Source organism: Trichoderma evansii (genome assembly GCF_050947405.1).
Source record: "Trichoderma evansii strain SZMC 28006 chromosome Unknown GGI43scaffold_3, whole genome shotgun sequence".
NCBI classification, from domain to species: domain Eukaryota; kingdom Fungi; phylum Ascomycota; class Sordariomycetes; order Hypocreales; family Hypocreaceae; genus Trichoderma; species Trichoderma evansii.
In genome coordinates, this window is record NW_028145203.1 from 715,041 (window position 1) to 742,896 (window position 27,856).

Here is a 27,856-nt window from a genome sequence, read left to right on the forward strand (position 1 = left end):
ATGGCGATAATACTATTACATTTAATATTAATTGTAATGCGGGATGTACAGAAGCCCCGCCGGGCCAAGATGATATTTGTCTCAACAATTCAGAGGTTCCTACAGAAACTGGCTAAGCTTCTTTAATAGCAGTAATTCATGATGAGATTGGGAATGAAGCTACAAGGCTTATTAGCGGCCTAGTTAGAGACAGTGCGTGGTATTGCTGTCTTGATATGGGCTTTTTTTCCTCCTCCGCCGCAGGAGGTTTTCCCCATGTTGTTATGTAAATGCAGAGACTTTTCCCTTCATTCTATTATTTATATATAAAAAACACAACTATTAAAGAAACATCGATGCAAGTCCTGCTACAACCCTTTCTACCTTGCGGCTAGCGACATTGGGTAGATGTAACAAGCCAAAGCGAAAATCCTACAAGCAAGTAATAATAAGTCTCATCTTCCTGAAGACCTCCAGATATCTACAGTAGTGCGTCATATACAACGCATCCCAGCAGTCTCTTCATTCTCGTGCTTGAAAATGGGGTGGTCTTATTGAGCCTCTGGACCTCCTTCTTTGTCCAGCTGCATTGCATTAGAGGAGAAAAAAATCGCCCTGTCGACATCTTATTTTCTGCGTAATGTTAGGTCCTGTACAGAAATGTACTTGGCATTTTGACGACTACACTGTACTAGCCACTTTACGCCACATAAACTGATATGTGCGGAATATAGATTTCCAGGCCTATGCTAATAGTTACATGCCGGTGTCTTTGATTCAGCTTCTGTCGTACCGAAGCGACATGAGGCTGTGGATCTGCTGCAAAGCAAGGAGCCAGCTTGTACCACCACATCGATTGCACTAGAGAGAAAAGGAAAAAGTTAAAAGGAGAAAGGGGAGGGGTGTTTTGTGGCGTAATATTGCCTCGCCAGATGGTAGATGGATGTTACCCAAGGCTCCAAGGATCTGGGACTGGCAGGTCGACCAATCCTGCAGGAAGAATGAAAGCTGTGCTGCACGACGATAGGCCGAGGACGCATAAAAAAAGATGGAACAGGACGGGAAGAGAGGGCCTGAACTGAGACAAAGTAAGGGAGCAAAGTACCTCAGTCCTTTCTTTTTTTTGCGGTGAGGCTTGCCTAGTGAGGTTGTACATGGGCAGGGCTCAGAATATTGATTTACCCCAGCCACTTTATTTTACTCTTCTCTGCGTCTCTGTGGAGCTCAATAAAAATTAATTGAATGTAGCTGTACTTCGTAATGAGACTGGCTGAAGTTGCCCAAAATGTTGGAAAGTTTTGTGTTACTTAATATATCTTCTTACGTAGTGACACATGCAAAGCTCACATGCTATTTTGTGGAGAAGGGGGACAAAATTAAAAAGTCGTTGAAGAATGTATATAGGATAAATGAACAAGTAAATGTTTGTCAAAATGTAGAGCTGTACGGCTGGGTCGAAATACAACATGAGCTGTAAAAGAGCGTAGATTAGCTCAAGCTCACACATCATTATGTATATGAATAGAAGTAAACACTTAATCCCCATAATGGCACAAAGCATAAATTCCAATCCAAGATTTACACAATATAGAAGATAATAACATCAATTGAATCTACCATATATGCCTTGTAGTATATTCATCTAGACTAAGCATCAGTGTATTTCCTTCTTTTTTTGCATATATGCCGTATAAATCCAAGCCCAATACCGCTGCATCCCTGCAAATTATTATACTCCTCGGGGTAAAGACAAAAAATATTTCTCATTAGACCTTTTCCCCTTTATTTCCTTCTTTTTCTTTCTTTCCAATGGGAAAAGAAATGTTCATCGTAAATACAATTTCATGAGATGGACCAAAAACGTAACTTGAGTGCAATGAGGCCGTTTCGACTCATTGATGCGCTAAATATCTTATGCTCAACGAACTGCTCAACAAGGAGTCTCTAAAAGTCAAACTCAGGTCGGAAAATATCAGGGTCGACGCCGGGAATGGTCTTATCGGCCAGATCCTTTCTGCCCATCTGCGTAAACACCCTCCTCAGGGTATCGTACAAGGTGCTGCTGCGGTTCTGAGCAGACATTCTGTCAAGAGCCTGGTCGATTTGGCCGGAAGCACCGTCACCCAGAATTTCGTACGCCGCGCTGCGGCCAGACTTCTCAATAGTCTTGTGCATGTCAAGAGCGGCAAGGAAGTGAGATGCTGCTTCCTGGTGGCAGTTGATGTTGATGCAGCTGACACCCAAGTTGTAACGAGCGCGCACAAAGTTGGGCGCCAGAGACAGAGCTTGCTCATAAGCAGCAATGGCCTCTTCTGACTTTCCGCTGTTAGCGAGGGTAGCACCAAGCCTGTTCCAAAGGAGGTGAAGTTGCTCCTGTTGGTTTGTGGTGCCCAGCTCCGAAGAGTGGAGGGCTGATTGGAAGCAGTCCACTGCCTTGTCGTACTCTTCCGCTCCGTAGAACAATACACCAAGTCCGACTTGGACATCAGGATCCATGTGCTCGCCATCGGGGCTAAGCTGGGCGGCCTTGATGAAGAGGTTGGTGACCTTATCATGCAACTGTTGACGATCAGTGAATCCCATATCAGCGGCAGGGTGAAGATCTGCAGGGCTGAGAACGTTGGGATATTTGACAGACAACCACCTCTCGAGCGTGCGGTATGCTGTGCTGTCGTAGCCTTCGTTGGTATAGGAAACAGCCAGACCCATCATGGCATCGAGGTTGTTAGGATCGAGCTTCAATGCTTGCTCCAAAGCACGAATAGCCGCCGTCTCCTTTTCGTTTTGGGCCTGAGCAGAGCCCAGGTATACCCAAGCCTCAACATGGTCTGGGTTCTGCTGAACAGCAGCCTCGAACGCCAGGGCTGCCAGGGACAAGTTACCTCCCTCCTTCATGACACGAACACCTTCGGCGAAAGCATTCTTTTGCTCACGGAAGATGTTTTCTTCCTCAAACATGTATTTCTCGACAATCGGGTCGGCGAATCGTCCCCAGTCATTCACGCCATTGAAGTCGGGCATGAGATCCTGGCCCCACTCGGTATCAAATTGGTCAAAGTATTGTTGGTCGTTCACCATCGATCTAGCATCAGCAGTTTCAGCTTGGATTCCTTTCCAGATAGATTCGAAATCACCAAACTCATTAGTTTCCGATTGGAGGTTTTTGTCCATCTGCTCCAACTCTCCCTCAGCGGCGTTCGCCTGCTTCTCAGCTTCCTTGGCCTCTTCCTTGTCTTGGAGTTCGAGCTGAGCAAAGTGCTCTTCCCACTTGCTGTCGTCCAACTCAACCATCTTACCCTTGCCCTTCAGGTCCTGTTGTTGCTGCTGCATAGGTTGCTGTTGCTGGTACATCGGCTGCATCATGGACTGGTTGGCCATACCGTATCCCATACCCATCATGCCCATGTTCATGCCCATCATCGGTCGCTGGGCCATCACAGAAGCCGCATCACCAATCATCTGGGGTGCCATTGCGGCAGCGGCTGCCGGATTTGACTGTTGAAAGCGGGCAAACTCTTCGGGGCTAAACAGAGGCCTTAGTGGTGCGAAGGCGTCCATACCGGGCTGCTGGGCGTTGAAGTCCTGTGCCCATGATGGCGACACTGACTGCGCACGCGGTGGTGCAGGGGCAAGCTGGGCAGCAGGGCCACCTGGCAAGGTAGGAAACTCTTGTTGAAGGCCAGGGCCAGCATTGAGGAAACCGTTCATCATCTACAAAAACATATACACATCGTGCATTAGTAATGCGCGTCTTGCGGGCGATATAAACAAACACGCATATATCGACCAAAACAACGTACCTCATCCTGGGGAGCGTTGGCAGGCGAGCTACGGAAGCCGCCTAGCTGGCCACCTGGCCCTCTGCCGACGAGGCGATCTCGCTGTAGTGTTTTATCATCTTGAACGTGCTTCTGGAACTGGCTTAAGGGGTTGCCAGCCGTCGAGCACTCTGCGCCTCCCATGAACGACATTTTGGCTGTATGGTTTGTAATGAAATGCGCACGGGGTATCGATCGCGTTTGTTGCTGCTCTGGTAACAAGAAAAAAAGAAAGGTACAGAAGAAGCTGAACAAAAAGGCAGCCAGAAAGATGAAAGCAAGTCGAAGATAGACTCAGCCGCGGCTGTGTTGCTCGACGTTGACTAGCGGATACGAAAAGACACGCGCTTAGACGGGAAGAGGCAAGGACTAGGACGGTAGAGCGGCTCCGGGTTAGGGAATAAGATGCAAAGAGGCGACTTCCAGGCACGTCACCTGCAGGCCAAAGGACGGGTTTGTTTGTTGTTGTGTGGGGAAATCGGCCTACCGAGGCTGTCGCCGGTCCGTCCGGGTTGGTAAGCTTGATCTCGTCTCTCGTCAGGGGCAGCACGTGACTGTGGGGTCGGAAATACGCTGCCAGATGCGCTGTGGCTTTATTCCGCGCTTGCGCTGTGGCGGTGCGGCTGTTGCTGCTGATGCTATCGATAAGATTTTTTTTTTCTTGTCTCTGGCTGTCCCATCAAGAAGGCATCACGGCTTTTGGTATAATTGCAAGAAACAGCGATTAACAGAATCCATTGCCAATTCCACCATGCTTCGCCAAGTGTAAGTCTCCTACAACTCCCACAATAATTCATCAGCAAAATTTCAGACTATGAATCAAATCTAACACAAAATTTCTTCTAGAAAACCTCGTAACGCTCGCTCCAAGAGAGCCCTCGAGAAGCGCGAGCCCAAAGCCATCGAGAACCCCAAAACATGCCTCTTCCTCCGCGGCAACAACTGCTCCCAGGTCGTCCAAGATGCCATGAATGACTTCTTCTCCATGCGCCAGCCCCTCTCCAAGAAATTCACCAAGAAGAACCCCATCCACCCTTTTGAGGATGCCGCATCCATCGAATTCTTCTCCGAGAAGAACGACGCCAGTCTTTTCGTCTTTGGCAGCACACAGAAGAAGCGCCCCCATGCGTTGACATTTATCCGCACATTTGGCCACAAGGTGCTGGATATGCTGGAGCTATACCTCGACCAGGAGAGCTACCGCTCCATTACGCAGTTCAAGACCAAGAAGTTCGCCATTGGCATGCGACCCATGGTGCTCTTCGCGGGCAGCGCCTTTGAGAGCCCTGTGGCAAACGAATACACGCTCGCAAAGAGCTTCTTCATGGACTTCTTCCGAGGAGAAACCGCCGACAAGATCGATGTCGAGGGCCTACAGTACATTGTCTCCATCACCGCTGAGGACACCACCGGCGAAGGCGACGCCAAGCCCGCCATTCACCTGCGAGTATACCTCATCAGCACCAAGCGCAGTGGTCAGAAGCTTCCCCGCGTAGAGGTCGAGGAGATCGGTCCCCGAATGGACCTGAGGGTCGGACGCATGAAGGAGGCGGACGAGGCAATGCTCAAGGAGGCCATGAAGAAGGCTCGCGGCACGGAGGAGAAGACGAAGAAGAACGTCTCCTTGGACTCAATGGGTGACAAGCTTGGTCGTGTCCACTTGGGCAAGCAAGACCTGAGCCAGCTGCAAACAAGAAAGATGAAGGGCCTGAAGAGATCTCACGACGATGCGGCTGAACCAGAGGAGATTGTTGAGGTTGACGATTCAAAGCGAGCAAGGAAATAAGCTGGCAAAGTAACAAGGATCTAATAGAATGGAGGGAAGGAGGGGAAAAAAGATGTCTGGCGTGCTTAAATCCTGGGAATTGGAGTTTGGCGTCTTGGGCGGCTTTATAGTCGGCTTCTATCACTGCTATATAGTGTCCTGAGATTTTGTTTTCTAATATCAAGGCATCATAATGAGATGAACTGATGGATCTAGATTCATAAGCATTTACATTGTCATTCACGTCCGTTGTCTCGTACAAATAAGTCACATTTTAACGCATGTATTCGCATTCACGGCTCAACTCTAGCAGCACGACTCCTAGATGCAAATAACCCATACCCAAGTTCATCTTGACTCCTTATAACCCAGTAGTATTATGTGTCATTTCGTCCTCCATATCAGTATGAAACAAGTGACTCCGAAATGCTAGAATCCACGAGCCCTGCTATCATCAGATCGTCTTTGACCATAGGTCCCATTCCAAACGCCCAGTGACGAATCGCTTGTTTAAAAAAAAAAAAAAAGAAGGAAATAAAATATGTAAGAGTAATGGCTGCATTGCAGCTTCGGTAGAAAAGGGGGAATAAGAATAAAAGTAAACCCATCTCCCAAAAAGAAGAAACAGAAAAAAACTCCCACGCTCATACATCTTCCCGTGGTTATCTATACACCAGCGCCTCTTTTTGAACAAGGCCGAATTCTGCGAATGAGGTTAAATAGTTGTAACATCAACAGCAAATAGTACACTTCTAAAAAGGGGGGCCAAGTATTGGCCCATGTCCCAAAAACAACCACTCAAAAGTCTTAGTCGAGTGGCGGGGGAACCAAGCCATCCAAGTCTCCCACCACAGGGATAGACTCTATTGACTGCGGCCCTTGGGTACTGTCCATCATCTTGGCCATAAGATCGATATGATTTAATATCGTCTCAGCAGACAGAACACCTGCGTCTGCGGGAGGGTTCTCCTTGCGCTCCACGCCCCATATATCGGCCGGGATGGCATCAGCCTCTCCGTCCCACAGCGCGATCCGGATTGGCCATTCAAGATGCCTCCACCACTTTGAGCCAGTCTCAAATAGACTCACAAGACCCATGACTTCCCGACGAGCCACGTCGTCCAACCACCATACATTGTCCATACGCTTAAGCAGCGCAAAGAAGCAGGCGAGAATAGCAAGCGCGCGAGGTCTCTTAGCCTCAACAAGCTCAACATAACGACGTGACACAGTTGACGGAAGTGCCAATGCAGAAGGGGCGTACTGATTCTTATGGGCCCAGTTCAAGACACAGACTGCATGGAAGTAACCCTGATTTGTTGCGGCTCTATTACTCTCATCTTCCTGCTCTAGCTCCTCGTCTAGATCATCAAGTAGGTGACCAAAGAAGGATTCTGGGCCGAGGGGATTCAGATCCAACATGAAGCCAGGCTGAGAGTCAATAACCACCTTGACTGTGGCACTGTTTCGAATCCATTGCCAGGATGTGGCGACGATGGTTTTCACGCCTTGGAAAGCGTGGAACCAAGAAAGAGGCAATGCATATCGGCGGTGCGATTCGCTTGGATCCGTCAGATCGCTATCCTCCTTGATGAACAAACGAGAGGCAGTGGCCTGGAACGCAATAAGACATGAAGTGAGGAATAGAGCGTCGGCATTCTCTGCAGTTATACCCTTGTTAAGTGAGCGGCAATATTCCGCCAGGGTAGAGGCAGAGTAGGCATGGGAGGCCTCAATCATGACTTTGTCTTCAGGATTCTTGAAGCGCAAATGTAACGCAGCCACAGAGAGAACCGCGTCGATCAAATACGTTCTTCCTTCAAGAGCAAGGCGTGGGACATCTTTTTGCCAAATGTCTGTACTGGCAGGGGAATTCATAACTAGAGTTTTGGAAGTACTGCTAATATACTGGTGCCATAGCTGGAATTCCAGAAGTCTGTCTCCTTGTCTGGTCATAGATGTGATGATGGGAACGGAGGGTAGCGTGAGCGACGGCGTTGAGGATGTGGAAGGAGGCGAGAGCTGTGAAGGAGATATTCGATGGTCGTCGTACGCAGGGATACCTGTCGTTGATGGCGCTGTCGTCGATGTCATCGTCATCGAGCCTGATGATGTCGGCGCGGATACTGGTGCTTGTGGGCTCCTAGTGACCGGGGTGGGAAGTGTATGCAGCTCATCGAGCACTTGCCGGCTCTCAAAATCGCACATGACACCATGTTTGGAGCAATTTCCGCAGCGCGGATGAACTTCATCGCACTATACAAAAAGACGACGGATCGCATCAGTTTTATGTATCTCGAGGCATAGGAGACATCGGCTAGGATGTCCCAGGTGAAAAGATATGGGTGCTCGTTCATTCTTTTTCCACCTCAATTTTTTTTTCTTACCTTGATCTTGCGATTTTTGCAACGCCGACACCCCGCGCGCGACTTTTTGTGCGACCGTCTGGGAGGCATAAGGAGAGTCCAGGATTCACCGGTGAGGTTGGTGAGTGCGTGCAGCGACGGTTCTAGATGCGCCACGCACTGGTGGCATCGCCACGCGGGCCGTGGGAGAGACGCCTTTTGGTGATGCTGCAGGCGATTTGCAGGGGGAAATCGCGAAATCCGACGGTCGGCTCCGAGTCTGTCGAACGATGCAACTGCGCAGCGTCCAGCGAGGTTGAACGGCCAGAGCTGGAGTGCCTTTGTCGAGCGGCGATGGAGAAATGACGGCGGACGTGTAGTTAAACTTCTAGTACGGCTTAGATACTGAACCGTCTGGAGGGGCGACCCAAAGCCTGGCTGAATTGGCGATGTTTACGAGTACGAGCCGGTGCCTTTGATGAAGCCTCTTTTGGTTAATAAGCACAGCTCGCAGAGGCGCAGCCACTACCACTGCCCAAAAGAGCTCGGATGCTCGTTTCTCCGACGCGCTGGGCCAACAAGCCCGCGTCATCCGTACAAGCCTCGACTGGTTCAGAGATCATTGTGTCTCAGCGGACAGCATCAGATGACGCATCGATAAAAACTTTACAGTTATTACCGGCAATAATCGCGAGCGGCAGCCACGATTAGCGAGATTGCCATTTAGGTTTGCGTGGCTTTATCGTTCGGAATAGCACTGCCAGGAAAAGGGCCTTTGGCGAGCCTATGGGAGAACCCCATATAAGGAGTCAAAGACAGATATGGAGTAATACGGACTATCCTGGTCAGATCGATACGATCCATCAGATACCTTCCAAGAGAGAGGCCAAGACGTCTTATCAACTCTTGCCTTGGTCCCTTGGGTGGATTTGCGCAAATGGAGTGCCTCTGGAGTAAATAGTCATACGTGGGCGGCTATCCAGTATTCGCATGTTGGCAACTTACGTAGTACTGTAGACCTTCTTAGCAGTCGCCGCAAACTACGCGCGAAAGCCTCTTGCAAGGATCGGCCGAGGCACCACCACGCACAATGCAAGGTGTGTTGGAGTATGTATGTATGTAAGAGCCCACTGCACTTGTAAGATTATTTATCTTATCTTTGACATGATACGGACTGTATCTCTTTGTAAGTTCTATGCATGGACAGCGTGCTAGCAAAGCAGTAGTATCAGAAATTCCAACGTGAGCTTCTAGTTCGGGCCATATTACTATGGCTATCTGCCTATTTATGGACAAAGGTGCGGCGCCAGATGCAGGATCCAGCCAGCCGAACGTTTGTGCGGAGTTGCACCGACATCCGGTCCAACAACATTGGCTGTTCAAGTTGCCAGCTCATAGAGTAGCACTATCAGGATCACAACTCACGGCCCAGCTGGTGACAGGCAAATAAGCATATCGTAGAATGATGCACAAGCATGCGTTATCGGCCAGCAATTGCAACTTGGGCAGAGTATTAGGTAACTTATCTCTTAGAAATGCATACCTATCTATGTGCCAACAACCAAGTCTATGCATGATAACGCCGTTTAAAATGCATTGTCTCACGCAACGCACATTAGCTAAGAAACCGCCACAAAAAAAGAGACCACGTGAATATGCTCCCTACAGCTAATGAATGTACATGTAACACTACTGTAGAACCACTGACGGGGATCCCAGTCTAGGTGGCCATCCGCATGGCATGGTTGTTTGACAAACAGTTTTTTCTTCGAGAAATGATTTCTGAGAGATTCCACTACGTGTGTTGTCTGAGCCGGCTCTGGCCGCTGGAATCCATATGTTACGACTAATGCTCTCCATAGCTAGCTTCGTCCGAGATGGTCCTTGAAATGCGACTCCGAAAAAGGAAAATGGATAAGGATTGCTCGGCCTCGTTCACAACCGTAGGAGTTTTCCATCTTTCTTTGAAAACACCAAAATTTCCGCATCGTAAAGTCCGTAGATACTTCATAGATGGCTTTTTCTGCCATGCGCTGGGAAAACGCCGTGTGGGAAAACGCCGTGTCGCATGGCACTAGAAGTGGGTTAATCGGATAGCGGATAGTTATCCAGCACAGACTTTGTGCTATCTGTGTAGATCGCCGTTTGAGCTATGGATTCTGACCCCGAGGGCATCGATGATCCAATTGACACTGCAAGGAAGGGCGGTGAGATTCAGCTGGTGACAGATCGAGAACGCAAAAAGCTGTGTATCGGATGGCACAAGTATCGCCAAGTCGCGGTACTCTCGCTCTCCCCACGGCATCGCATCCCACCCGCTGCGACAAGACGCATCACTGCCCCCAAAACAAGTACAATCACCTGCCAATACAAGCCGTAATGGAGGTGCGGCTGTCGGTCGGGCTTTTGGATGATGCGCCTCTTGCATGCCGCCATGACACAGAAGTATCTCGAAAGGCCGCGCCGCCAATATTAGCAATACGGAGAGGCAGAGCAGGTGGCTTACATACTGCCAGGCAGGGCGGTCGTATTACAAAGAAAAGCTTCTGTTCCATCCCCCGGGAACAGTCATGCTTGGACGAAAATGATGTGATTTGCAATTCCGAATTGCGTGCCACGAAACAGTTTCAGTCCTTTTGTAGCCTCCTTTTGCATAAAGGGCGGCGAGCTTCCACCTAAGGCAAGAGTTGGTACCTGCAATCCCCCATTCCTAGAAACTGCCCAAAACGAGCCGGTGACGTGCTACCGCTGCTACTGCACACATACCCACAGCTCGGCTGAATGACACCATTTTTAGAGTTGTTCTACACTCGTCCCTGAAGTGGAGTTTCCCTTTTTTTTTACCAATTTTTTTTTCTTCGCGTGAAGCCAGAATTTTCTATTTCTTTTTAAGGGTCGTCTCGCCTCCACCCCCTAATTCTGTTTTCTTTTTCTCTCGATCGTGAAAAGAAAATCATTAATCTGTGTTGATTGACACAATTGCTCCGACACACCCTTCAACGAATACGAAATCAGGGATCTTTTTCCTCCAAGCCCGATAAGATAAAGCAGACCCTGCATAAAAAAAGGTGCCCCTCCAAAAGCTTCAGCACAAAGGGAGCCGTTGAGTTCAGATCGGATTCTGCCTTAACATTACGACCCAATTCTTCTCTATATTCCCACCACATTCACAACCAGACTTAACAATGTCTCCTCCTGTGACCTCTGACCCCGTCACCACGCCCGTGCGGCCCCCGACCCCCGTCCACGCCTTCGGCACTCTCGCCGTCCACGCTGGCTCCCCCATCGACCCTTCTACCGGCGCTGTCATTGAGGCCATCTCTCTGTCCACAACCTTCGCCCAGTCGGCTGTGGGCAAGCCCGTGGGCATCTACGAGTACTCGCGCTCCTCCAACCCCAACCGAGACAACTTCGAGACTGCCGTTGCTGCTCTTGAGCACGCTCGCTACGCCCTGGCCTTCTCCTCTGGCAGCGCCACCACTGCTATCATCCTGCAGAGCTTGGCCGCCGGCAGCCATGTCATCTCCGTCTCGGACGTCTACGGCGGCACCCACCGCTACTTCACACAGGTCGCCAAGGCCCACGGCGTCAAGGTCACCTTCACCCCCGAGATTGAGGTCGACATTGCCGAGCACATCACCCCCGAGACTCGGTTGATCTGGATCGAGACTCCCAGCAACCCTACCCTCCGTCTGGTTGACATCCGAGCTGTTGTCACTGCTGCCCACAAGCACGGCGTCCTCGTTGTTGTCGACAACACCTTCATGTCCCCTTACGTCCAGAACCCACTTGAGCTTGGCGCCGACATTGTCGTCCACTCCGTCACCAAGTACATCAACGGCCACAGCGATGTCGTCATGGGCGTTGCCGCTTTCAACAGCGACAACCTCAAGACCCGCCTGAGCTTCCTCCAGAACGCCATTGGTGCTGTCCCGTCAGCCTTTGACTCATGGCTGGCTCACCGTGGTCTTAAGACTCTTCACCTCCGTGCCCGCGAGGCCACCACCAACGCTACCACCGTTGCCCACGCTCTTGAGGCTTCTCCTCACGTCATTGCCGTCAACTACCCCGGCCTTGACTCCCACCCTCACCGCGCAATTGCCCTCAAGCAGCACCGCGACGGCATGGGCGGTGGTATGCTCTCCTTCCGTATCCGCGGTGGCCACGCTGCCGCCGAGCGATTCTGCCAGGTCACCAAGATCTTCACCCTCGCTGAGTCTCTGGGAGGAGTTGAGAGTTTGTGCGAGGTCCCCAGCAGCATGACCCACGCCGGTATCCCCCGTGACCAGCGTGAGGCTGTCGGTGTCTTTGATGATCTCGTCAGACTGAGCTGCGGTGTTGAGGATGCTGAGGACCTGAAGAACGATGTTCTCCAGGCTTTAGAGCTTGCTGTCTCTTTCACCAAGGGCGCAAACGGCACCAATGGTACCAACGGTATCTAAATTCATTATTCTATGATTTTTTTGATCTTTTTTTTATATCTTTTAGAGATGTGTTATGAGCATTTGTTTTACAACCATTATAGACAACGATAGGAAGCGTGGAACAGATTTACGAATCTGAACAAAAGCAAACTGTTACGAGGAAAAGGGGAGGAGGAAACAGTACTTTGAGCCGACCTATTCTGGGAGGTCAAGGCAATATCAAGCTGTGGCATGAAATGGCGTGTGAAATGTGATTTCCCAAAATTTACGGGCTAATCTCTTTTCTTTTATGGGTTACTATTTGGGAACTTGGTTTTTATGTTACTTTGGCTACTTTCTAGGTACTGGAGAGATATATACACAATTCAGCTGTAGAGCGATAATTGAATTATAATTCGAATGTCTGCCATACTTGGAGCCGCACCCATACCTCTTTCAACGTGATATGTCTTTGCGCAGTGAACAATAATAGCTTACCAGGTAGTAAGGGGTCAAAAAATAGAGAATTCCATACCTATCAGCACACCGACAACACCGAATTAAATCCTTGCCCCCGAAGCACAGCTCTGAGTGTCGTCAAGGTGAGCTTAAACAGACACGGAAATCTTTCGGCATCTACTTGAATACTTGACTCGCCGCAGCTTCACTTGCCTCTCTCCAGTCTTATCAGCCCGAAATGGTAACCCTCTAACCCACTCTGGCCGGACTATACCTGAGCTGACTTGTTGCCCTGGTATGAACTACGTCAACTCAGGATATTCCGCGTGTAAGCAGCAACGTCTATTCGCCTGGAATCGCCTCTCTAACAGATTAATTAACGTACTATCGCCTGGTCTTGTTGAGGTAACACTATACATGGAAGTCAATGGCCTCCAAGAAGTTGAATTCGGAGGTTAATCTTTGGCCAGCTCTTTGGGCAACCTAAACCAATCATCCGACATATAACTTCCTTCAGAGCAGAGTATAAGAACCACTAGGCGCGGTATTGGCCCAAGCTATAGTTGCAAGCAGGGTTGCGAAAAAGTTAAGAATACTAGTACTGCTGCGAATTCTACGAATACTAAGAACAGGGTTGTAAATTCGTAATTTAATACTACCTAGGTACTGCTACTCATATATGTATACCCAGGGTTGTCAGATTTATAATTCGTAATTCATAATTCGTAGAATATACGAAAATACTACGAATACTAATACTACTTTTTTTCATAGCCTCACTACGAAATTCTACTTTTTTTCGTCTTTCGTAATATACGAAAAAAATTAATATTTCTTTTATATGAGTATTTCATATTTTCGTAGTATCTTTCATATTTTTTTTCTCAATAAAGGAGGCAGTAAATAATTTTTGCTAGCATTTAGTTTATAGAAGAAGGTGGTGGATGTATGAAAGACGAAAAAAAGTAGTATTTCGTAGTGGAGCTACGAAAAAAAAGAATAGTATTTACAAAGAAAATATGAATCACTTCCGTTACTAGGCACTTCGAATTACGAAATACTATTCTCACATCACTGGTTCAAAGCATGCTGTAGGTGACCCAGAGCTTCATTTCTTTCACTCATCTCGCTGAGCTCTGAGGTAAGATGTCTATTTTTTTTTTTTTTTTCAGAAGGATTCTTACTCGTAATCTTTGTTGTGTATATTGAGAACTTTGGTGTTTACTTAAGCTGAACCTGGAAGAATTCAAGCTCATAGGCTTTTCCTCATATAAATTAGACCAAATGGATTGGCACTGGTCCTGGCCGCAAGGCGTTAAGTAATCGCGCTTGAGAAGTTGGCTTATAGCGCAATAAATAGACCAGAATAATACAATAAAGTACAGTACATTGCTTAGACACGGAAGAATGGGGCGCGACAACGTCATCTTGTAGATTCCATGGAGCTGGACAGCCTAATAGTGGAAGGCCATTCATTCTTCACAACACACTTCCTACGCGGCTGCGAGAAAGTAATTATCAAGTGTGCACAATTCATCTTTTGTCAAACGACTTTTTGCATTTTATGCCTCAAAACAACTTTCCTACTCCCCTTCGCCTCTGCCATGTGAAATAAACTCAAAAAGACTCTTCCCCTCCGAGTCAACGCGGCGACTGCCCTTACTACGCCTTCAACAGATTAAATGCAAAGGTGGCCGAGTGGCAGGCATAGCCACGGCGTGTAACCTTGTAAAAGCAAAAAATAAAACTCGAAGGGGAAAAAAAAAAACACGCAACCATCATTATGCCCTCGATCATATTCGTCGTCTTGGGTTTCGTTAAGGGGGGGTGATATCAAACAAACAAAGTGTACTAGATAACAAAGTGGTTTATGGAGAAGCGAGGCCCCTCGTCCAAGCATTGACCCAGTGCCCCTTTTCTTTCCTTCCTACACGCACCATTACCACGGACTGGGTCGCCAGACAAAACCAGCGCTCGGACTGAATCGCTCAGCTCATCTAGAGGGCGTAAGCAGCGAGACCAGCGGCGGCCAAGGCAAAGGCACCAGCTCCAACAGGGCCCAAGGTAGCAGCAGCAAGGGCCTTGGAGGTTGTCGACTGGGCAGAGCTGCTAGCACTCTTGTCGGCAGCGGTGGTGGTGGCGGCATGACTGGCAGCAGAGGTGGTAGAGTCCGTCTGTGTAGCAGCAGCAGTGGAAGCATCCAAGCTGCTAACCTCAGCGGCGGTGGGAGGGTTGTGGGTGGCGCAAAGCTTCTGGATGTTGCTCTTGCACTGGTCCTGGCCATCTGCGTTGCCAGCGTTGGCTTGAATGCAGTTGGAGAAGAGCTGCTGGCAAATGAAGGTGGGCAGAGTCTGAGTGTAGTACTGGAGACCAGGAGCCGAGTTGTTGGATTCACAAGTGCAGTCGAAGGTGAGTTGAGCCTGTGACAAGACAAGTATTGATCAGCGCTTATTCCCCATACAAAGATCGATCAGCGATTGCGGGTGAACCCACCTGGTTGCAGTCATTCTGGTCAGCGTTGTTGTCGCAAAGGAGCTGGCAAGTGTTGGTTTGGGCCTGGCACCAAACGGCTAAAAAAAAAAAAGAGCAGAATTAGCAACCGAATTTATCATCAAAATCGCAGCAAGCAGGCTGAGAGGAAATACAGCGCCTCAGGCAAAGCCGCAATGGAGCGCTCCGCCGCCAAAAAGCAGAAGAGAAAACAGAAAGAAAAAGAGAATGCCTTACCTCGCTGCTGCTGGGGAACAGAGTTGGGGTCAATGGTCATGTTCAGAGAGCTCTTGTAGGTCGGAACAGTCTGGGCCGACACCGCAGTAGCGGCAATGGCGACGAAGATGGCGGAGGATCGCATTTTCGGAGTTGTTTTGGCTGACAAACAAATTCACAGGGGGGTATCACGAAAAATTAAGAGATAAAAAGAGGCACAAAGACCACAGCTGAGCGAACTCCAAGAACGGGGGCTGGCGATGGCTTCAGAAAGAAGACGGGCTATTATGCTGATGCTGATGCAAATGCGGTGATGGAGTTGCGGGAAGAGGAATTGGAGGTCCGGTCAAGGATGTTTTTTTTTCTCTTCAGGTCAAAGGCGGGAGGGAAAGAGAAAGAAGGGCCTAAGGCTTGCCAGCTGTCAGGGCCGTCACCTAAATAAGAGAGAAGCAAGGGCGAGGCCGACGACAGCCCATGGGAAAGCGGCGACGGTTTTTCATTACCGCTAAGGACATGGGGTGAACGTGGACTTTTTTTTTTCTTCTATTCCTTTGTTTGGGTCTGCCGCATCCAAAGTACCGCCGCTAGCACGTAGGTACCTCAAGTACCGCAAGTACCTTCTGTGCCAGCGCAGCGTCTGATAGGCTGCGGGATTCACCAGGGCCAGAAATGCCCAGGGCCAGGCCAATCACAGACGGCGGCGGCACCACCAACGCCGAGTCGTCCGTATCGACTAAAGATTGAGGCCAGGGGTGGGTTAAAAGGACCTGCAGAGGGCGGGGGGTTTTTTGCGATGGTGGTGTGGGCATCTCTCGTACAAGCAGCGCAGAGAGGGCGAGACCGCTGGCTGCTGCGCTGGTGATGGCCGCTTATACGAAAGTGGTATTTGGATATTCTACACGAAGCTGGCACTAACGGCCACGCGTGGCTGAAGCTCTTGCTCCGCGTAGCAAATAGGCAGTGCCTGCGCGCATCTTGATGTCATGACGATGGCAATAGGCTTTAGACTGGCGGTGCTTATTTGGACTTGCACACCAACGTCTGCGCTGTTTCACGGGGCGTGAGGGCGAGTTCTGGACTCTGGTCAGGCGGCCTATCTGTGCTCTGCCATGCTGCCCTTTTTTGAGAGGAGAAACGCGTCCGGCGTTGCCATGGCGGCGACCTCAGAATGGCCTGCCTGGCTGTCTTGGACTTGGGCAACAATGGAAAATGATCGTGAACCCACCCCTCTTCTCTTGGCCCCAAGCACGATGTCGTAATGGAGCTGGTCGCCACGACAGCCTATTCCACTTCCAGGCCACGCGCCAAGGTCCCGGGAGTCTATACGGAGTAGTCCGCGGCCTAAAGGAGTACGAAGCACCTTTTAGCCTGATGCTCTTGGTGCGAAAGAACTGTACTTCTTGTCCTGTCCAGGGGACGCATGGCATGATAAGAATGAAGGATCTGGACGGGAAGAGTAAATGGGGAATATTGGTGCTATACCAAATAGTACTTATGCTGACCATGCCCAGTATGGAGTAGCCCGGCTCGTACAGCAGCATCGGTGGTAACTTTGGTGTACTAGGCCCGAGATGCTTTGACGATGCAGAAGCCGTCATCAGCCACCGCCTCGGCTACAGCAACACATGATGCTGTGGTATGTGTGTGCATATGCGATGCAGCAACGCGATAAAAAAGAAGGTTAACCACTTCGTACTCTGTACGAACATACCAGCGGCGGCACCCCCCTTCTCCGCCTCGTACATGTAACCATTGGGTGGCTGCAGAATAGCGGCTGAGACTCTATTTTTCTTCCTCGGCTCCCTTGGCCAGATACCTCAGCGCATTCTGTCTCTCCCTCCCTGCTCTCGACAGATTTTGTTTCTCTCCCGCTGTGCTGTCGTCATAGTTATCTCTCTCCTCAACACCACCAGTGTGTCATCACAGAGAGGGAAAAAATTGACATGCGACAACATGTCACCATTCTAATACCGAAGGGGGCGTTTCAGCACGGCACCCCATCTCTGCTACCTACCGTGCCTGTATGCTACCCACGGATAATGCTCTATCCGTCTGTACTTGTACTACGTAATCGATGGCCGTGCAATGCTGGCGATGCACGTTGCACGTTTCCTGGGCTCAAAGATTAAGCACGGCGCTCTCTTTAATTTTTGGCTGCTGACGCTCATTTAATTTTCATGATTTTACCGTTGTATCCTTATTTCATAGGGGCCGCTTTGCCGCGCCAAAAAAGAAGCAGAAAAGACTTCCCTCCTTGGCGGAAGAAAATGGAAGCTCCCGCCACAGCACTGGTGAAGCTCCGACGAGTTCGCCAATCAGACACGCCAATTGCGCCCCGCAACTCGTGCCGATTTCCCCTGGACCACGCTTGCAGAGACTTGGCGGTACAGGACAAGGGTAAAAGATACATTCGCCCAACTCAAAAGGTACTTTGTGCCTGCGCGCGGTACCTAAACTCTTTCAAAATATGGAATAATGGGCCACTTATCGCAGAGACAAGCCGATGAGACCTCCTCAATTCAGACAAGGCGGCGAGGCCCACGGCCTGTGCTTCCATGGCTACCATCAGCATAGCTCCAGACACCATCATCAAACAGCGCCGTGAGATCTCCCCCTAGTCTAACCAGAGCTGTGTCTCTGCATGCATGCAGCCAGTCGCATCAGATGTCAGTTTCCCACCTTGTGGCTGAGATGTTTGCTAGAACGTTTGCTGTGGCCGTGCGCCTCAACACCAACTACAATCTATTCCATCACAGCTTGCCCTATTTTTCTCTTTCTTTTCCATCTCTTCTTGTCCCCACAGACCATTATTATTGCCTATGGCTACCCATGTGCAACCAGCGGTGGTTTCGGCTTCTCGTGCCGGTCCCTTATCGACAATCGCAAATTTGCTGCCATGACTGCTGTTTCGTGCCATGCAAGCGTCGCTCGTCCCGGCACGTCAAAGCCGAGCAATGGGCCATCCTATCCACGATCCGACTTGGCGGGCTCTATTAACCAGTACGAGGTCTCAGGTACGGAGGGGAAATTTGAATCTCGTTTTTTTAAATCTCTGAACCGAAATCTCATTAAATCTCCTTTTCCTTGGACTTCTTATCATCGAGGCTGCTGCTAACCTCCACTCTCCCTATCCCGACTGATAGTCACGGGGTTAAAAGTCGACGCTGACCCTCTTACAGCGCCAGAAGCGTACTCTAAAATTTTAGCGCATTTGTCATCTGTTAATTTCCGGCTTTGCCATACACCTTTTCCCACTGACGCTGGATGATGTCCTATTGGGTACATCAGGCAGATGCGTATCTTGCACAGACATTGCGTATTGTGGCACTCAGCTCTACATTCTGATAAATATGGCTGCTTGTACCACAGGTGGTGAACAGCCTTGTGCCATTGACCCCAAATTCTCATTATCTTGGTAGTTTACCACTATAGCAAAAAGTAGGACTCCATAATGCCTCTGATCCGGATAAGGCCTCAAATCTCTTGTAATCTTCTATCGCGCTGCAAGATGCCGCTAGTCTCGGCCGCCAGCCGCCACAAGACCCACTGTATACAGACAACGGCCACACCTGAGCTGCAGCATGGCAAGGCTTTGCTTTATGCAGCTTGGCTTGGGGCATCTTTCGTGATGTTGGTATTGCATGCTCATAGCGCTCTGTCTGTCTCGCATGCACAAGATGTTTTCTGGGTTCCGTTTCTGGTAAGATTTCCATCACCGAATCAAGTTCAAGTAGGGATTGCAGATATTTTTTAATAGCTTCTTGGGCTGGTACCCTTTATAACTTTGTACGAAAGCATTATGGTACGCGCTATCAGAGTGATCGCCAGGTTCAGCATTGCCAGCGCACGAGACGATCTTTGTCTAATCTTCACCTGTATTCTTACTAAAGCTGTCGGCTATAACATGCTTATTCTTCATTTCTCTTAAATTTCTCGTATTTCCTCTTCCCAGCGCCAGAAGTTCTCTCCGTACGGGCTTTACTACAGGGTAGCAACCAGTTGCCTATGACATACTAAAAGGGCCCTGTAAGATGCAGTAAAGTACCACTAACGCCATCGCCGCTAAAGCTCCCGAGCTACAGCAGGTCATGTCATCGCAACCAAGCGTATGCACTCGTACGCTGTTTAATTAGCATCTCGCATCTCCCTCTGCCAGCCCAATCGCCATCTATCTCTTCTCATCTACACGCCCAGAAGCTCAGCCTTCTTCTCTCCTTACACCGGATCCAAACCAGATGCATTCCGGCGGCCTTGCGTTGAACGACTCCCCGCCTCTAGCCTACCAGACGACACGATGAATCGGCTACCCCCAGAGCTCATTGACGCCATCCTGCTGCAATGCGTCGCATCCGGCCCCAAGAATAGAGTTCTTGACCTCCGCCTCGTGTGTCGAGCCTTTAATAGGATCCTCAAACCCTTCGTCTGTCGCACTCTGGGGCTCGAATTCTCTCGCCTTAGCAGAACCAGCCGCCAAATCCGGCCACAGACCGATGCTCTACAAACGATTGGCTACCACTGCAAGAGCCTCTATATAGATTTGATGGTTGTTCGCGACGAAAGTGAGATTTTATCTCCTCCCCTGGCTATAACAAGTGAATAGTTGGCTAACCCAGCCCTGGTAGTGGAAGTCGATTTCCTAAACACAGTTTTTGCTCGTGTGCCTTGGATGGCGGAGTTCTGCGAGTCCCTACAAAACCTCTACTGCATGAGCGAGTCCTCCTTTACCGAGCAGGAATACTATCAGGCTGTCGAGGCTCTATTCTTCAACTGTCGCGATGTTGATCGATTGAGACTAAGTTTGCCTTTCCAATTGGTAGGCCGTAACTGCAACGCTGCCACCATTATTCTCGCCAACACCTTCAAAGCCCTGGCCTCGCGCCCAGAAGAAGATTCGGCATCAATGGAAGTTCTCGTGCTGGAAAATGTCACAGATGTCGCCGTATGCCACTTGTGGATGAACCCCAGCGATGTGATGAATATCATGACTACCGTAGCCGTACTCAAGCATCTGGTGATTACTCTCCGCCGCCACGAGACAGATCCACACCGAGTGAGCCTTTTTGGGTCGTGCTTTTGGAACATCATCGAGCACGCACAACATCTCGAAACCTTGTGTATAGTAGGCATGGAGCATGATGACAGACCACCCCGAGGACTGAAGCAGACCAAGTTTTATCATACGCCTGTCGACGAGTGGAGAGCACGTGTGCTGCCACCGCCCCGGATTATGCTCGACAACTTGACATGCCTTGAACTGAAGCGAGTAGAGATATCTCCAGAAGTGTTTAAGCGGTTTACAGAAGAATTCGGAGCTCTTCTCGAGGAGCTATATCTTAATGAAGTGTATCTGAAGACAGAGCGATCACGCGAATGGAACGAGGACTCTAAAAAGGTCCTGTGGGTTGGCATCGCTAACCAGCGCCCCGACGGAGACGATTATTGGGTAGCCATGATGCTGCGCTGCACCATGCCTAATTTGCGAATCTGTCGAGCGTCGTTCCTCGGTTACGATCTCTATATCAGAGAAGATCTTAATACTAGTCCTGAATTCGACCTCATCGACCCCTGTGGCCTTGCTCGCAGCTTATCTCAGCGCTTCGTAGAAGTCGTCATGGGTATACGCCAACCTTCTACCCCATCAGGCGAGCTCGTCGAATATCTGCCGTCGGACTCTCGAGAAGACTATCTCCTCCAGCGGCTCACAGAACGACCTGGTTATATTGGCGTCACAGACTATGATACCAACGCGTACCAGACTGCCGTGGAGAACACCACGTCAGGATGGCAAAAGAGCCTTGATGGCGTATTTAACAACTGCAATCCGAGTACCCTCGACGAGCTGCATCACATTGCGGAGATGGCGTGCCAAGGGATGAATGAGATCCACAGACGGCGTAATGAGCACACGGAAGGAAATAGCTTGGCAAGCGAATATACGCAAAACCTGATGACAGCAGATGACCCAACCAACCAGATACAATTTTTGACTAACGATGACGATTCGATGACCGAGTAATATATAACGCCAGGTAATACTATCCTCAGTACATAAAGCCTTGGTTCTGCATAATATTGGCGTTACAGGCGGCAGGATGGATAATAGAGTATTTTTTTTTTCTCATTTCTTTTTTCTTATACTGGTCCAGTGCTCAGGGAATGGATCAATGGTTGTGTAATAACATTGCATTACCATCGACTTTGAAACACTACTGCACAGTCCGTCTGGTATGACGGCAGTACGAATAATAAACCGGATACTCAATACACTCAAGAATCTACTTACGCCTGATGCTATGCATTAAACTTTGTGAAGAAAGAAAAAAAAAAAAAATACCAAAAAAACCAACGCGTCTAGCTTTCAATGCCTTTTAGTTGAGATGCATATATAGCTCCGCGTTCAATATACGCGTGCTAAGGCGCTTACAGTAAAAAAAAAAAAAAAAACAGCCATAAGGAATGCAAGTTTTATTCCAGCTTTACCGCTACCTCGCGTCTGGCATGAACACGAAATAAGCCATACATAACGTTTATGAGCAGGGAGACGAAATCTTAGCAAATATGTCTCGGGAGTTGCGCGGTGTGGCATCCGTCGCCGGTCTTTGCCTCGATATGTCCGAGAAGATTCGGCTTCATGTGAAATCAATTTGCGGAGAAGCAGCGGCTAGCACCACCTAATTGGTGCTCGACGCATGCTTTGTGCATACTCCGTACGTCGAGACTTGTTTAGTAAATAGTAGTAGCAATGCTAGGCAGCTAATTAACAGGTTCTAGAGCGGTGCCATACATGCTTGTACACGTGCACAGACTTGGCGGATGCAGATCATCCCCTCTCCATCGGACACTATAATAGACAACAACGGTACGACGTATATTTCGAATTGAACGTACCTAGGTAGACGAGCTTTTCTCTTCTTCTTCCTCTCAACTCAAGAATAATCACCGCGGATTTGACATCCTTTTGCACTCAATTGAATAGATACTTACTCGTAACCATGCATTTCTCCATGCTCCTCCCCTACGTTCTGGCCCCATTTGCGGCTGCTGCGCCAGCCGAGATGGTTCCTGTAGCTCCGCTTGTGAGTTCTTTCCATCTACATGATAAGCCTGGCACTGGCCGTATCTTGCTAAGAGACTGAATCAAAAGGTCACTTTATATCACAACTACGATTGGGCGGGGCCGCAATTTGAAGTACGCAGCCTGAGTACTTGTGTAAAGGTCACTGGTCCGGTGTATGTTCTTCCGTATTCCTGGACAATATCTTGGGTTTTTATACTGACAGGAGCCAAGACGCGAGCATGCGCGATCCGCAAAGCTTTGGCCAAATTCTCCTCCAGATAGGATCTGCGCTCTGTTTGGGTAAGTTCCTCTCTCCTCATAACAAATGAGTATTCTATGGCATTGGTTCATGCAGAAACTAACTATGTATGTCTGATCTTTTCTTAAGATCTAATAACTGCAGACCTGGCACTGAAGTGGTTTTCATTACTGCTAGGAATAGCAAGGTCAACATCCAACGTGACAGCGATGTTCGATCAGTGAGATGCGAAGGTATGAGAGATTAGCGCCCCAAGGGTATGCTTCGTATAAAAATCCTGATTCAATGAGCTAACTGTGATAATTTCTTTCCCTTCCACTGCAGGGTCACAAAGGACATGGGCACGATTTTAATAAAATGAGAAAACTCCGATATTCACCATGCACTTGGGTTTTTTATGAGAAATGAATATATGATTATGAATGATGGTTGGATAGTTGGCTTACTGCTTTATTAAATACACATGAATACATGCTACATGCCAGCCTTGCTATGATATAAATTGTGAACCTGATATATCTGATATCATCTGTGATACACAACGAATGGAATAGCAACTGTAACCTTTTCAAAAAAACTCCATCGCATAATTTATCCAGTTTCTCGCTCAATTGAATATCACTTAGGCTGGAAAAAAAGATCATATTGGGATAGTAACGAAGAAAAGTAGCAGAAATTTTGGGCACGCGTGCCTGCTATATCTCAGGTCTCTGCCAATCCCGATTGCTCACGGATTTTCCATGAATATCCCTGATGGAGCAGTGTAGAGTAAAACGTTTAATACAGATGGATTCGTATAAAAATATTAATTTCGAGTGCTTCGTGCGGAATACCACCACCACTACTGGCCTTGGTATGTACCACTCACATTCCTGCTCAATAGACATTGTCTCTTTTGCCTTCCATACCTTTTACTCAGCCACCGTTATGTTTACTTTTTTCAGGCTGAGATATGATTTTCTAGCTATGATACATGCTATGCTTACAAATTCTTCATAGTCCAACGTTGTTCCCCACGACGTTGTTAAAAAGGGGGAACGGGCCGTGCCTGGAGCTCGGATCGCGATTTAGCTCCTCGATGAACGTTGAAATCCTGCTAATAACTCACAGAAAGGAAAAAATTCTTCGGAAATTTGAGTTACGGATTGATCGACGATTTAACATATGATCATGTTTGCATCAAACCGGACACACGGCACTTTTGCCAGTATGTATGCTGATTGGTGTTGGTTGCTCCTCCAATATATACAACGCCCTGCTTTCATGCGGTAAAGCGGACTGATTACGCATTTGAAAAAAAATGAGAGAAACCCTTCCATGCCCTTTCTACGAAGATAGAGCCGAAGAATTTGTATTATGCCGACGACCCGAACTACTTCTGGCGAGTAGCGATGGCATACCCCTTTTCAGGGAACCCTGTAATCATTCCTACGTGAAGAAATATCAATATCATACAGTCCTCAGTAGAGGAAGCTGCTCACAAGGCCATGCTCATAAAGCATTGATACAGCCGAGTAAGGTTAGCAGACCAGGGGGCATTTCTGTCAGGTGAAGCGGTAAGAGACAAATACCGGTTGCATGATTCAGTATGTTTGACATTTATGTCATACGTCTGTGCGATATAAGCAGTTTGGATACGAACCATCCATATTTAGAATTCGCGATTTAAAATCTCAAGAAAGCTTTGTGATATGATATTGGATTCGGGATGACTTTGAGGAATTGACAAGCTGGAAACGATCAATCACGAAAAATAAAAGCTACTTATTACAAAATAGTGAAAGGAAGAGCACATGGATGAAGCATTCCAGAAAGATATCCATGGCACGGACTCTCAAATGACATGTCTCTGAGACCATTCAAATCTCAATGGAGCCTTCCTGACTTGGTCTCCATGGAACGTCTCAGAGAGAGTAAACATCTTATGAAACAGAAACAGCAACGGAGAAATAGAAAACACAGATAGAATACACGTATATATATATATCTCCCATTAAGTGCCGTTTTGAGGACACCTTCTTCACTCTGTAACTTTGCGTGTAATACCATTCATAGTTCTCAATATTTTTTTTTTTTTTTTTTTTTTAACAACCGCAAATATGCACTTCAATCAGATTCTCCCGTGTCTTCTGGTATCTGCCACTGCTGCAGTTGCCCAGCTGATTCCCTTCGGGCCAATTGTGAGTTCTACAACGACGTCATCCAAGTAGCGAAGTTTGGCTGACAAGATGGAAAAATAAAAGGCAACGCTCTACGATGAATCCAACTTCCAGGGAGAGCACTTCCACGTAGGGAAAGTCGGCGAATGCGTACAAATCGACGATCGCATGTATGTTTTACACCCTTGGAGCTAAATGCTCAAATATGTTTCCAACAGAGTACTGACAAGTTTTCAGCATCGGCAATGTGAATTCAGTGAAGCTGCAGCAGTTCCCTGACCCCTTCTACGTAGCCTGCTCTCTCTACTCGTGAGTTTAATCCTCCCTTGGCTATTCCAACAGCAAACCCTTGTTTTGTTCCCTTTACACTGACGACTTATGATTACAAAAGAAACGACTACTGCCGGGACCCAGCAGCCTCCGTCATCTGGTACGCCACAGCATTATTCGACAACTCGTATCTCCCGGATTCCACCGCCCGGTCGATTTCTTGCAAGCTTACTCATCTCCTCCCATAAAGAAAAAACCTGAAAATAAACATGTAGCAGTACTCATCAAGGGTGGTGTATTGCTATAATCTTTTTTACGGGATGAGGTTTGGGGGATAATTGGCTGTATTTCCTAGCAAGAGCGCGTGATCTTATGACTTTGGAAGTCGAAAGTATGTGGTGAGCTGGTCTAGCTCAGGAGGCGGGATGCTACCTAATGATACAATTTAATCAATTACACTTTTTTTTCTTTTTCTCGAAAGCATTTGAAGCTTATATACCAGGTGTTCCTCTGAAATGTAATTCGTTTACCGAACAAGGCACGAAAGGGGGTAAATAAACCAGAAAGTCAAATTGCAATTTTGAACATCATCTGACCGTGTCAAGTACACTAGGATTGCATCCAATTTTGATTCCTTCAACCTCGTCATCGTGCATCGGAGAACAGATTGCTATTATTAAGCCTCACATTGCCGGATACCCTCCGCCAATATCACAGCCACTACACCATCCATATGCAGCTCGGTCACGGCCGAGACGCCCGCTTCTTTGACGCATGCCAGCCACAGCAACCCTGCCAAACTCTATACTGTCCAGACAACCAAAATAAAAAGGAAGAGAGAAGGAAGCACTAACATGCTTATGGTGAGATAGCGCAAAAAGAGAAAGTGGTGATTCCGCCCGGGCTCGAACCGGGGACCTTTTCGGTGGCGTTAAACTTGTTAACGAAATGTCATAACCAACTAGACCACGGAACCAATCGTATTTCGTGCTAAAGAAGAGGAGAATTCATACTCTTATTCTATTGATGACAATGATGGCAAGGCAGACTCTGTAAAATGGCTGACAGATGGTTCAATATTGACCATGAAGCACGAAAGCGCCCTCTGCCCTCCCAGTTTCATACCATTGGACGGCGAGTATCATCATTGGGGCATGAACTCTTGATCAATGACAAAGGCATTCAACCTAGAGCCTCTCACGGCTTCTCTTCTTGCTAGAAAGGCATGGACAAAGTCCCTACCGTTATCTAGATTACATCCGAAACGAGGGGAAAGGCACCCGCGCCCTCCATCTTCTTTATTCCTCTCTAGCCTAGTGCGTAGTCTGTTCCGAGAATACTTTGTTCATTCGTGCTGCAGAGATGCGCACGATGTACACACCCGTTCCTTGACACTAACACGCCTGGCTTCGGAGATGGCTTACACAAGGGCCGCCGAAGAGCTGGTGCGCCTCGTTTGGTCGGCGATGACTACCAGATAGTTCCTGTTTTTTCCTCAAGTGATCATCCGGGCACAATGGAGGGGTATACGCAGGCGCCCCAGATCGATTAGCTGTGGCTGGTGCGTGAGCTGAAATGCAGATTGCCCAGCCCACCTAGTCGTTTCTTGGTAGGTCGTATTAGTCGACTGTTGACGTTGTCAAGGTCGTTATATACTACGGCCGCAGACACCGAAGCATTAGCGCGAAGAGACTAAGAAAGAGGCCCGGAGCCTTGAATCTCGCCGGGCACAGGTCAAAATGATAAACTAGAGCGTAGTCTCCTTCGTGCCAAATGCCGTGATGTGAGTCTAGCTTGAGAAGGCCATAATTGCGTCCGTTCGTCGACTTTGGATTTTCATGCAAGTTGACAAATACTACAAGCATGCGTCTCGTGCATATCGTCTAGCAATTCGTGTCAGCATATCGTTTCGCTTTGATAGCCTAGCCTTACAAGGAAGCGCAAGGCGATCAATCATACTGTACAAAGTAACAGCCCTCTTTCATGCCCTCAAAACACTAACCCACGATCGTGCATATGGACCGGCATGTTAGTGGTGCCAACGTGGCAATTCCTTCACAAGCGTCAGATTCCTTCTCTGTATGAAACAAGCCTGCTAGAGCTCAGTGCTTATTGTCTACGTGCATGGCTCTCGCCATCGCGGGCCAATGGCAAGCTCGATTCCAAGCTTCCGTCAACACAGCTGTTACACGCACACACTTCCAGAGCTGCACTAGGGCTGCTTCATCTTCCCGCGTCGCCGACGATATGAGAGCGCTCTGATTGCGCTCTGATTGGATTATGACCAACGCTTAGATGCAAACTCAAGCCAGTATTCAGGCGTCGAATAGCATTATTGCATTAGCACAGTCTCCCCATCTTGCTCTTTCTGAGCCCCGAAGGATCATTAGCTGGCGGAGAAGGCATCCTATTGTAGTGCTTCGAGTCGGCCGAGAAGAAGACTCGGCCTTTGCATTTTACAGTTAGTATTACTGGCTGTCATACGGCACAAGTACATCTGCCAGTCAAAATGCTGAGTGCAGGGCACACAGCCCCGAGCAATTGGAGCCAAAAGAGGAGCGTCACACAACAGCAGCAAGTAGATTAGAAGAGAATGGCCTGTCCTGGTATCCTTCTTGAACTGTAACCTGTGCTGT

The 27,856-nt window shown here is 48.5% G+C and overlaps 9 protein-coding genes and 1 non-coding gene across 10 annotated transcripts; 6 read left to right on the plus strand and 4 right to left on the minus strand.

Annotated features, from left to right (window-relative positions):
* Nucleotides 1-1,567: 1,567 nt before the first annotated feature.
* GGI43DRAFT_395693 (tetratricopeptide repeat protein) lies at nucleotides 1,568-4,259 on the minus strand. Its single transcript, XM_083204893.1, has 3 exons — nucleotides 3,780-4,259; nucleotides 3,119-3,690; nucleotides 1,568-3,061 (listed from the first exon to the last, which is right to left on the minus strand). Exons 1-3 carry the CDS (start codon nucleotides 3,948-3,950, stop codon nucleotides 1,924-1,926), a joined length of 1,881 nt encoding a protein of 626 aa, XP_083063942.1. The 5' UTR covers nucleotides 3,951-4,259; the 3' UTR covers nucleotides 1,568-1,923.
* A 245-nt stretch (nucleotides 4,260-4,504) lies between these two features.
* Nucleotides 4,505-5,802, plus strand: GGI43DRAFT_395696 (rRNA-binding ribosome biosynthesis protein RPF2). Its single transcript, XM_083204894.1, has 2 exons — nucleotides 4,505-4,562; nucleotides 4,644-5,802. The coding sequence occupies exons 1-2, from the start codon at nucleotides 4,549-4,551 to the stop codon at nucleotides 5,581-5,583; spliced, it is 954 nt and encodes a 317-aa protein (XP_083063943.1). The 5' UTR covers nucleotides 4,505-4,548; the 3' UTR covers nucleotides 5,584-5,802.
* Nucleotides 5,803-6,269: 467 nt separating this feature from the next.
* GGI43DRAFT_239916 (Zn(II)2Cys6 transcription factor domain-containing protein) lies at nucleotides 6,270-8,156 on the minus strand. The gene is made up of 2 exons (XM_083200672.1): nucleotides 7,950-8,156; nucleotides 6,270-7,818 (listed from the first exon to the last, which is right to left on the minus strand). The coding sequence occupies exons 1-2, from the start codon at nucleotides 8,016-8,018 to the stop codon at nucleotides 6,370-6,372; spliced, it is 1,518 nt and encodes a 505-aa protein (XP_083063944.1). The 5' UTR covers nucleotides 8,019-8,156; the 3' UTR covers nucleotides 6,270-6,369.
* A 2,308-nt stretch (nucleotides 8,157-10,464) lies between these two features.
* On the plus strand, nucleotides 10,465-12,740 carry GGI43DRAFT_395701 (cystathionine gamma-lyase CYS3). Its single transcript, XM_083204895.1, has one exon. It carries the CDS (start codon nucleotides 11,093-11,095, stop codon nucleotides 12,347-12,349), a length of 1,257 nt encoding a protein of 418 aa, XP_083063945.1. The 5' UTR covers nucleotides 10,465-11,092; the 3' UTR covers nucleotides 12,350-12,740.
* A 1,741-nt stretch (nucleotides 12,741-14,481) lies between these two features.
* Nucleotides 14,482-15,874, minus strand: GGI43DRAFT_239966 (uncharacterized protein). Its single transcript, XM_083200673.1, has 3 exons — nucleotides 15,497-15,874; nucleotides 15,263-15,339; nucleotides 14,482-15,189 (listed from the first exon to the last, which is right to left on the minus strand). The coding sequence occupies exons 1-3, from the start codon at nucleotides 15,618-15,620 to the stop codon at nucleotides 14,767-14,769; spliced, it is 624 nt and encodes a 207-aa protein (XP_083063946.1). The 5' UTR covers nucleotides 15,621-15,874; the 3' UTR covers nucleotides 14,482-14,766.
* Nucleotides 15,875-17,889: 2,015 nt separating this feature from the next.
* Nucleotides 17,890-19,088, plus strand: GGI43DRAFT_395704 (uncharacterized protein). Its single transcript, XM_083204896.1, has one exon. It carries the CDS (start codon nucleotides 18,117-18,119, stop codon nucleotides 18,588-18,590), a length of 474 nt encoding a protein of 157 aa, XP_083063947.1. The 5' UTR covers nucleotides 17,890-18,116; the 3' UTR covers nucleotides 18,591-19,088.
* Nucleotides 19,089-19,499: 411 nt separating this feature from the next.
* GGI43DRAFT_239994 (uncharacterized protein) lies at nucleotides 19,500-21,682 on the plus strand. The gene is made up of 2 exons (XM_083200674.1): nucleotides 19,500-20,034; nucleotides 20,098-21,682. Exons 1-2 carry the CDS (start codon nucleotides 19,770-19,772, stop codon nucleotides 21,489-21,491), a joined length of 1,659 nt encoding a protein of 552 aa, XP_083063948.1. The 5' UTR covers nucleotides 19,500-19,769; the 3' UTR covers nucleotides 21,492-21,682.
* Nucleotides 21,683-22,264: 582 nt separating this feature from the next.
* GGI43DRAFT_240068 (uncharacterized protein) lies at nucleotides 22,265-23,156 on the plus strand. Its single transcript, XM_083200675.1, has 5 exons — nucleotides 22,265-22,551; nucleotides 22,620-22,705; nucleotides 22,764-22,832; nucleotides 22,921-23,048; nucleotides 23,116-23,156. Exons 1-4 carry the CDS (start codon nucleotides 22,468-22,470, stop codon nucleotides 23,036-23,038), a joined length of 357 nt encoding a protein of 118 aa, XP_083063949.1. The 5' UTR covers nucleotides 22,265-22,467; the 3' UTR covers nucleotides 23,039-23,048; nucleotides 23,116-23,156.
* Nucleotides 23,157-24,826: 1,670 nt separating this feature from the next.
* GGI43DRAFT_240103 (uncharacterized protein) lies at nucleotides 24,827-25,873 on the plus strand. The gene is made up of 4 exons (XM_083200676.1): nucleotides 24,827-24,971; nucleotides 25,035-25,120; nucleotides 25,188-25,259; nucleotides 25,342-25,873. The coding sequence occupies exons 1-4, from the start codon at nucleotides 24,891-24,893 to the stop codon at nucleotides 25,466-25,468; spliced, it is 366 nt and encodes a 121-aa protein (XP_083063950.1). The 5' UTR covers nucleotides 24,827-24,890; the 3' UTR covers nucleotides 25,469-25,873.
* A 237-nt stretch (nucleotides 25,874-26,110) lies between these two features.
* On the minus strand, nucleotides 26,111-26,196 carry GGI43DRAFT_t55. Its single transcript has one exon. It is a non-coding gene; the product is annotated as a tRNA-Val (tRNA).
* Between the last annotated feature and the right edge of the window lie 1,660 nt (nucleotides 26,197-27,856).

Bases quoted from the DNA above. Each gene is read 5' to 3' on its own strand.
- GGI43DRAFT_395693 (XM_083204893.1), bottom strand. From the start codon at position 3,950: ATGTCGTTCATGGGAGGCGCAGAGTGCTCGACGGCTGGCAACCCCTTA. The intron at 3,691-3,779 runs GTACGTTGTTTT...ATGTTTTTGTAG, and splicing joins CCAACGCTCCCCAGGATGAG to ATGATGAACGGTTTCCTCAA. The intron at 3,062-3,118 runs GTTTGGTGATTT...TGCTGATGCTAG, and splicing joins CTCCAATCGGAAACTAATGA to ATCGATGGTGAACGACCAAC.
- GGI43DRAFT_239916 (XM_083200672.1), bottom strand. From the start codon at position 8,018: ATGCCTCCCAGACGGTCGCACAAAAAGTCGCGCGCGGGGTGTCGGCGT. The intron at 7,819-7,949 runs GTAAGAAAAAAA...CTTTTTGTATAG, and splicing joins GCAAAAATCGCAAGATCAAG to TGCGATGAAGTTCATCCGCG.
- GGI43DRAFT_395701 (XM_083204895.1), top strand. From the start codon at position 11,093: ATGTCTCCTCCTGTGACCTCTGACCCCGTCACCACGCCCGTGCGGCCC.
- GGI43DRAFT_239966 (XM_083200673.1), bottom strand. From the start codon at position 15,620: ATGCGATCCTCCGCCATCTTCGTCGCCATTGCCGCTACTGCGGTGTCG. The intron at 15,340-15,496 runs GTAAGGCATTCT...TTTTTTTTTTAG, and splicing joins TGTTCCCCAGCAGCAGCGAG to CCGTTTGGTGCCAGGCCCAA. The intron at 15,190-15,262 runs GTGGGTTCACCC...GTCTTGTCACAG, and splicing joins ACCAGAATGACTGCAACCAG to GCTCAACTCACCTTCGACTG.
- GGI43DRAFT_395704 (XM_083204896.1), top strand. From the start codon at position 18,117: ATGCATGCAGCCAGTCGCATCAGATGTCAGTTTCCCACCTTGTGGCTG.
- GGI43DRAFT_239994 (XM_083200674.1), top strand. From the start codon at position 19,770: ATGAATCGGCTACCCCCAGAGCTCATTGACGCCATCCTGCTGCAATGC. The intron at 20,035-20,097 runs GTGAGATTTTAT...CAGCCCTGGTAG, and splicing joins GATGGTTGTTCGCGACGAAA to TGGAAGTCGATTTCCTAAAC.
- GGI43DRAFT_240068 (XM_083200675.1), top strand. From the start codon at position 22,468: ATGCATTTCTCCATGCTCCTCCCCTACGTTCTGGCCCCATTTGCGGCT. The intron at 22,552-22,619 runs GTGAGTTCTTTC...CTGAATCAAAAG, and splicing joins TGGTTCCTGTAGCTCCGCTT to GTCACTTTATATCACAACTA. The intron at 22,833-22,920 runs GTAAGTTCCTCT...TCTTTTCTTAAG, and splicing joins AGGATCTGCGCTCTGTTTGG to ATCTAATAACTGCAGACCTG.
- GGI43DRAFT_240103 (XM_083200676.1), top strand. From the start codon at position 24,891: ATGCACTTCAATCAGATTCTCCCGTGTCTTCTGGTATCTGCCACTGCT. The intron at 25,121-25,187 runs GTATGTTTTACA...ACAAGTTTTCAG, and splicing joins GTACAAATCGACGATCGCAT to CATCGGCAATGTGAATTCAG. The intron at 25,260-25,341 runs GTGAGTTTAATC...TGATTACAAAAG, and splicing joins GTAGCCTGCTCTCTCTACTC to AAACGACTACTGCCGGGACC.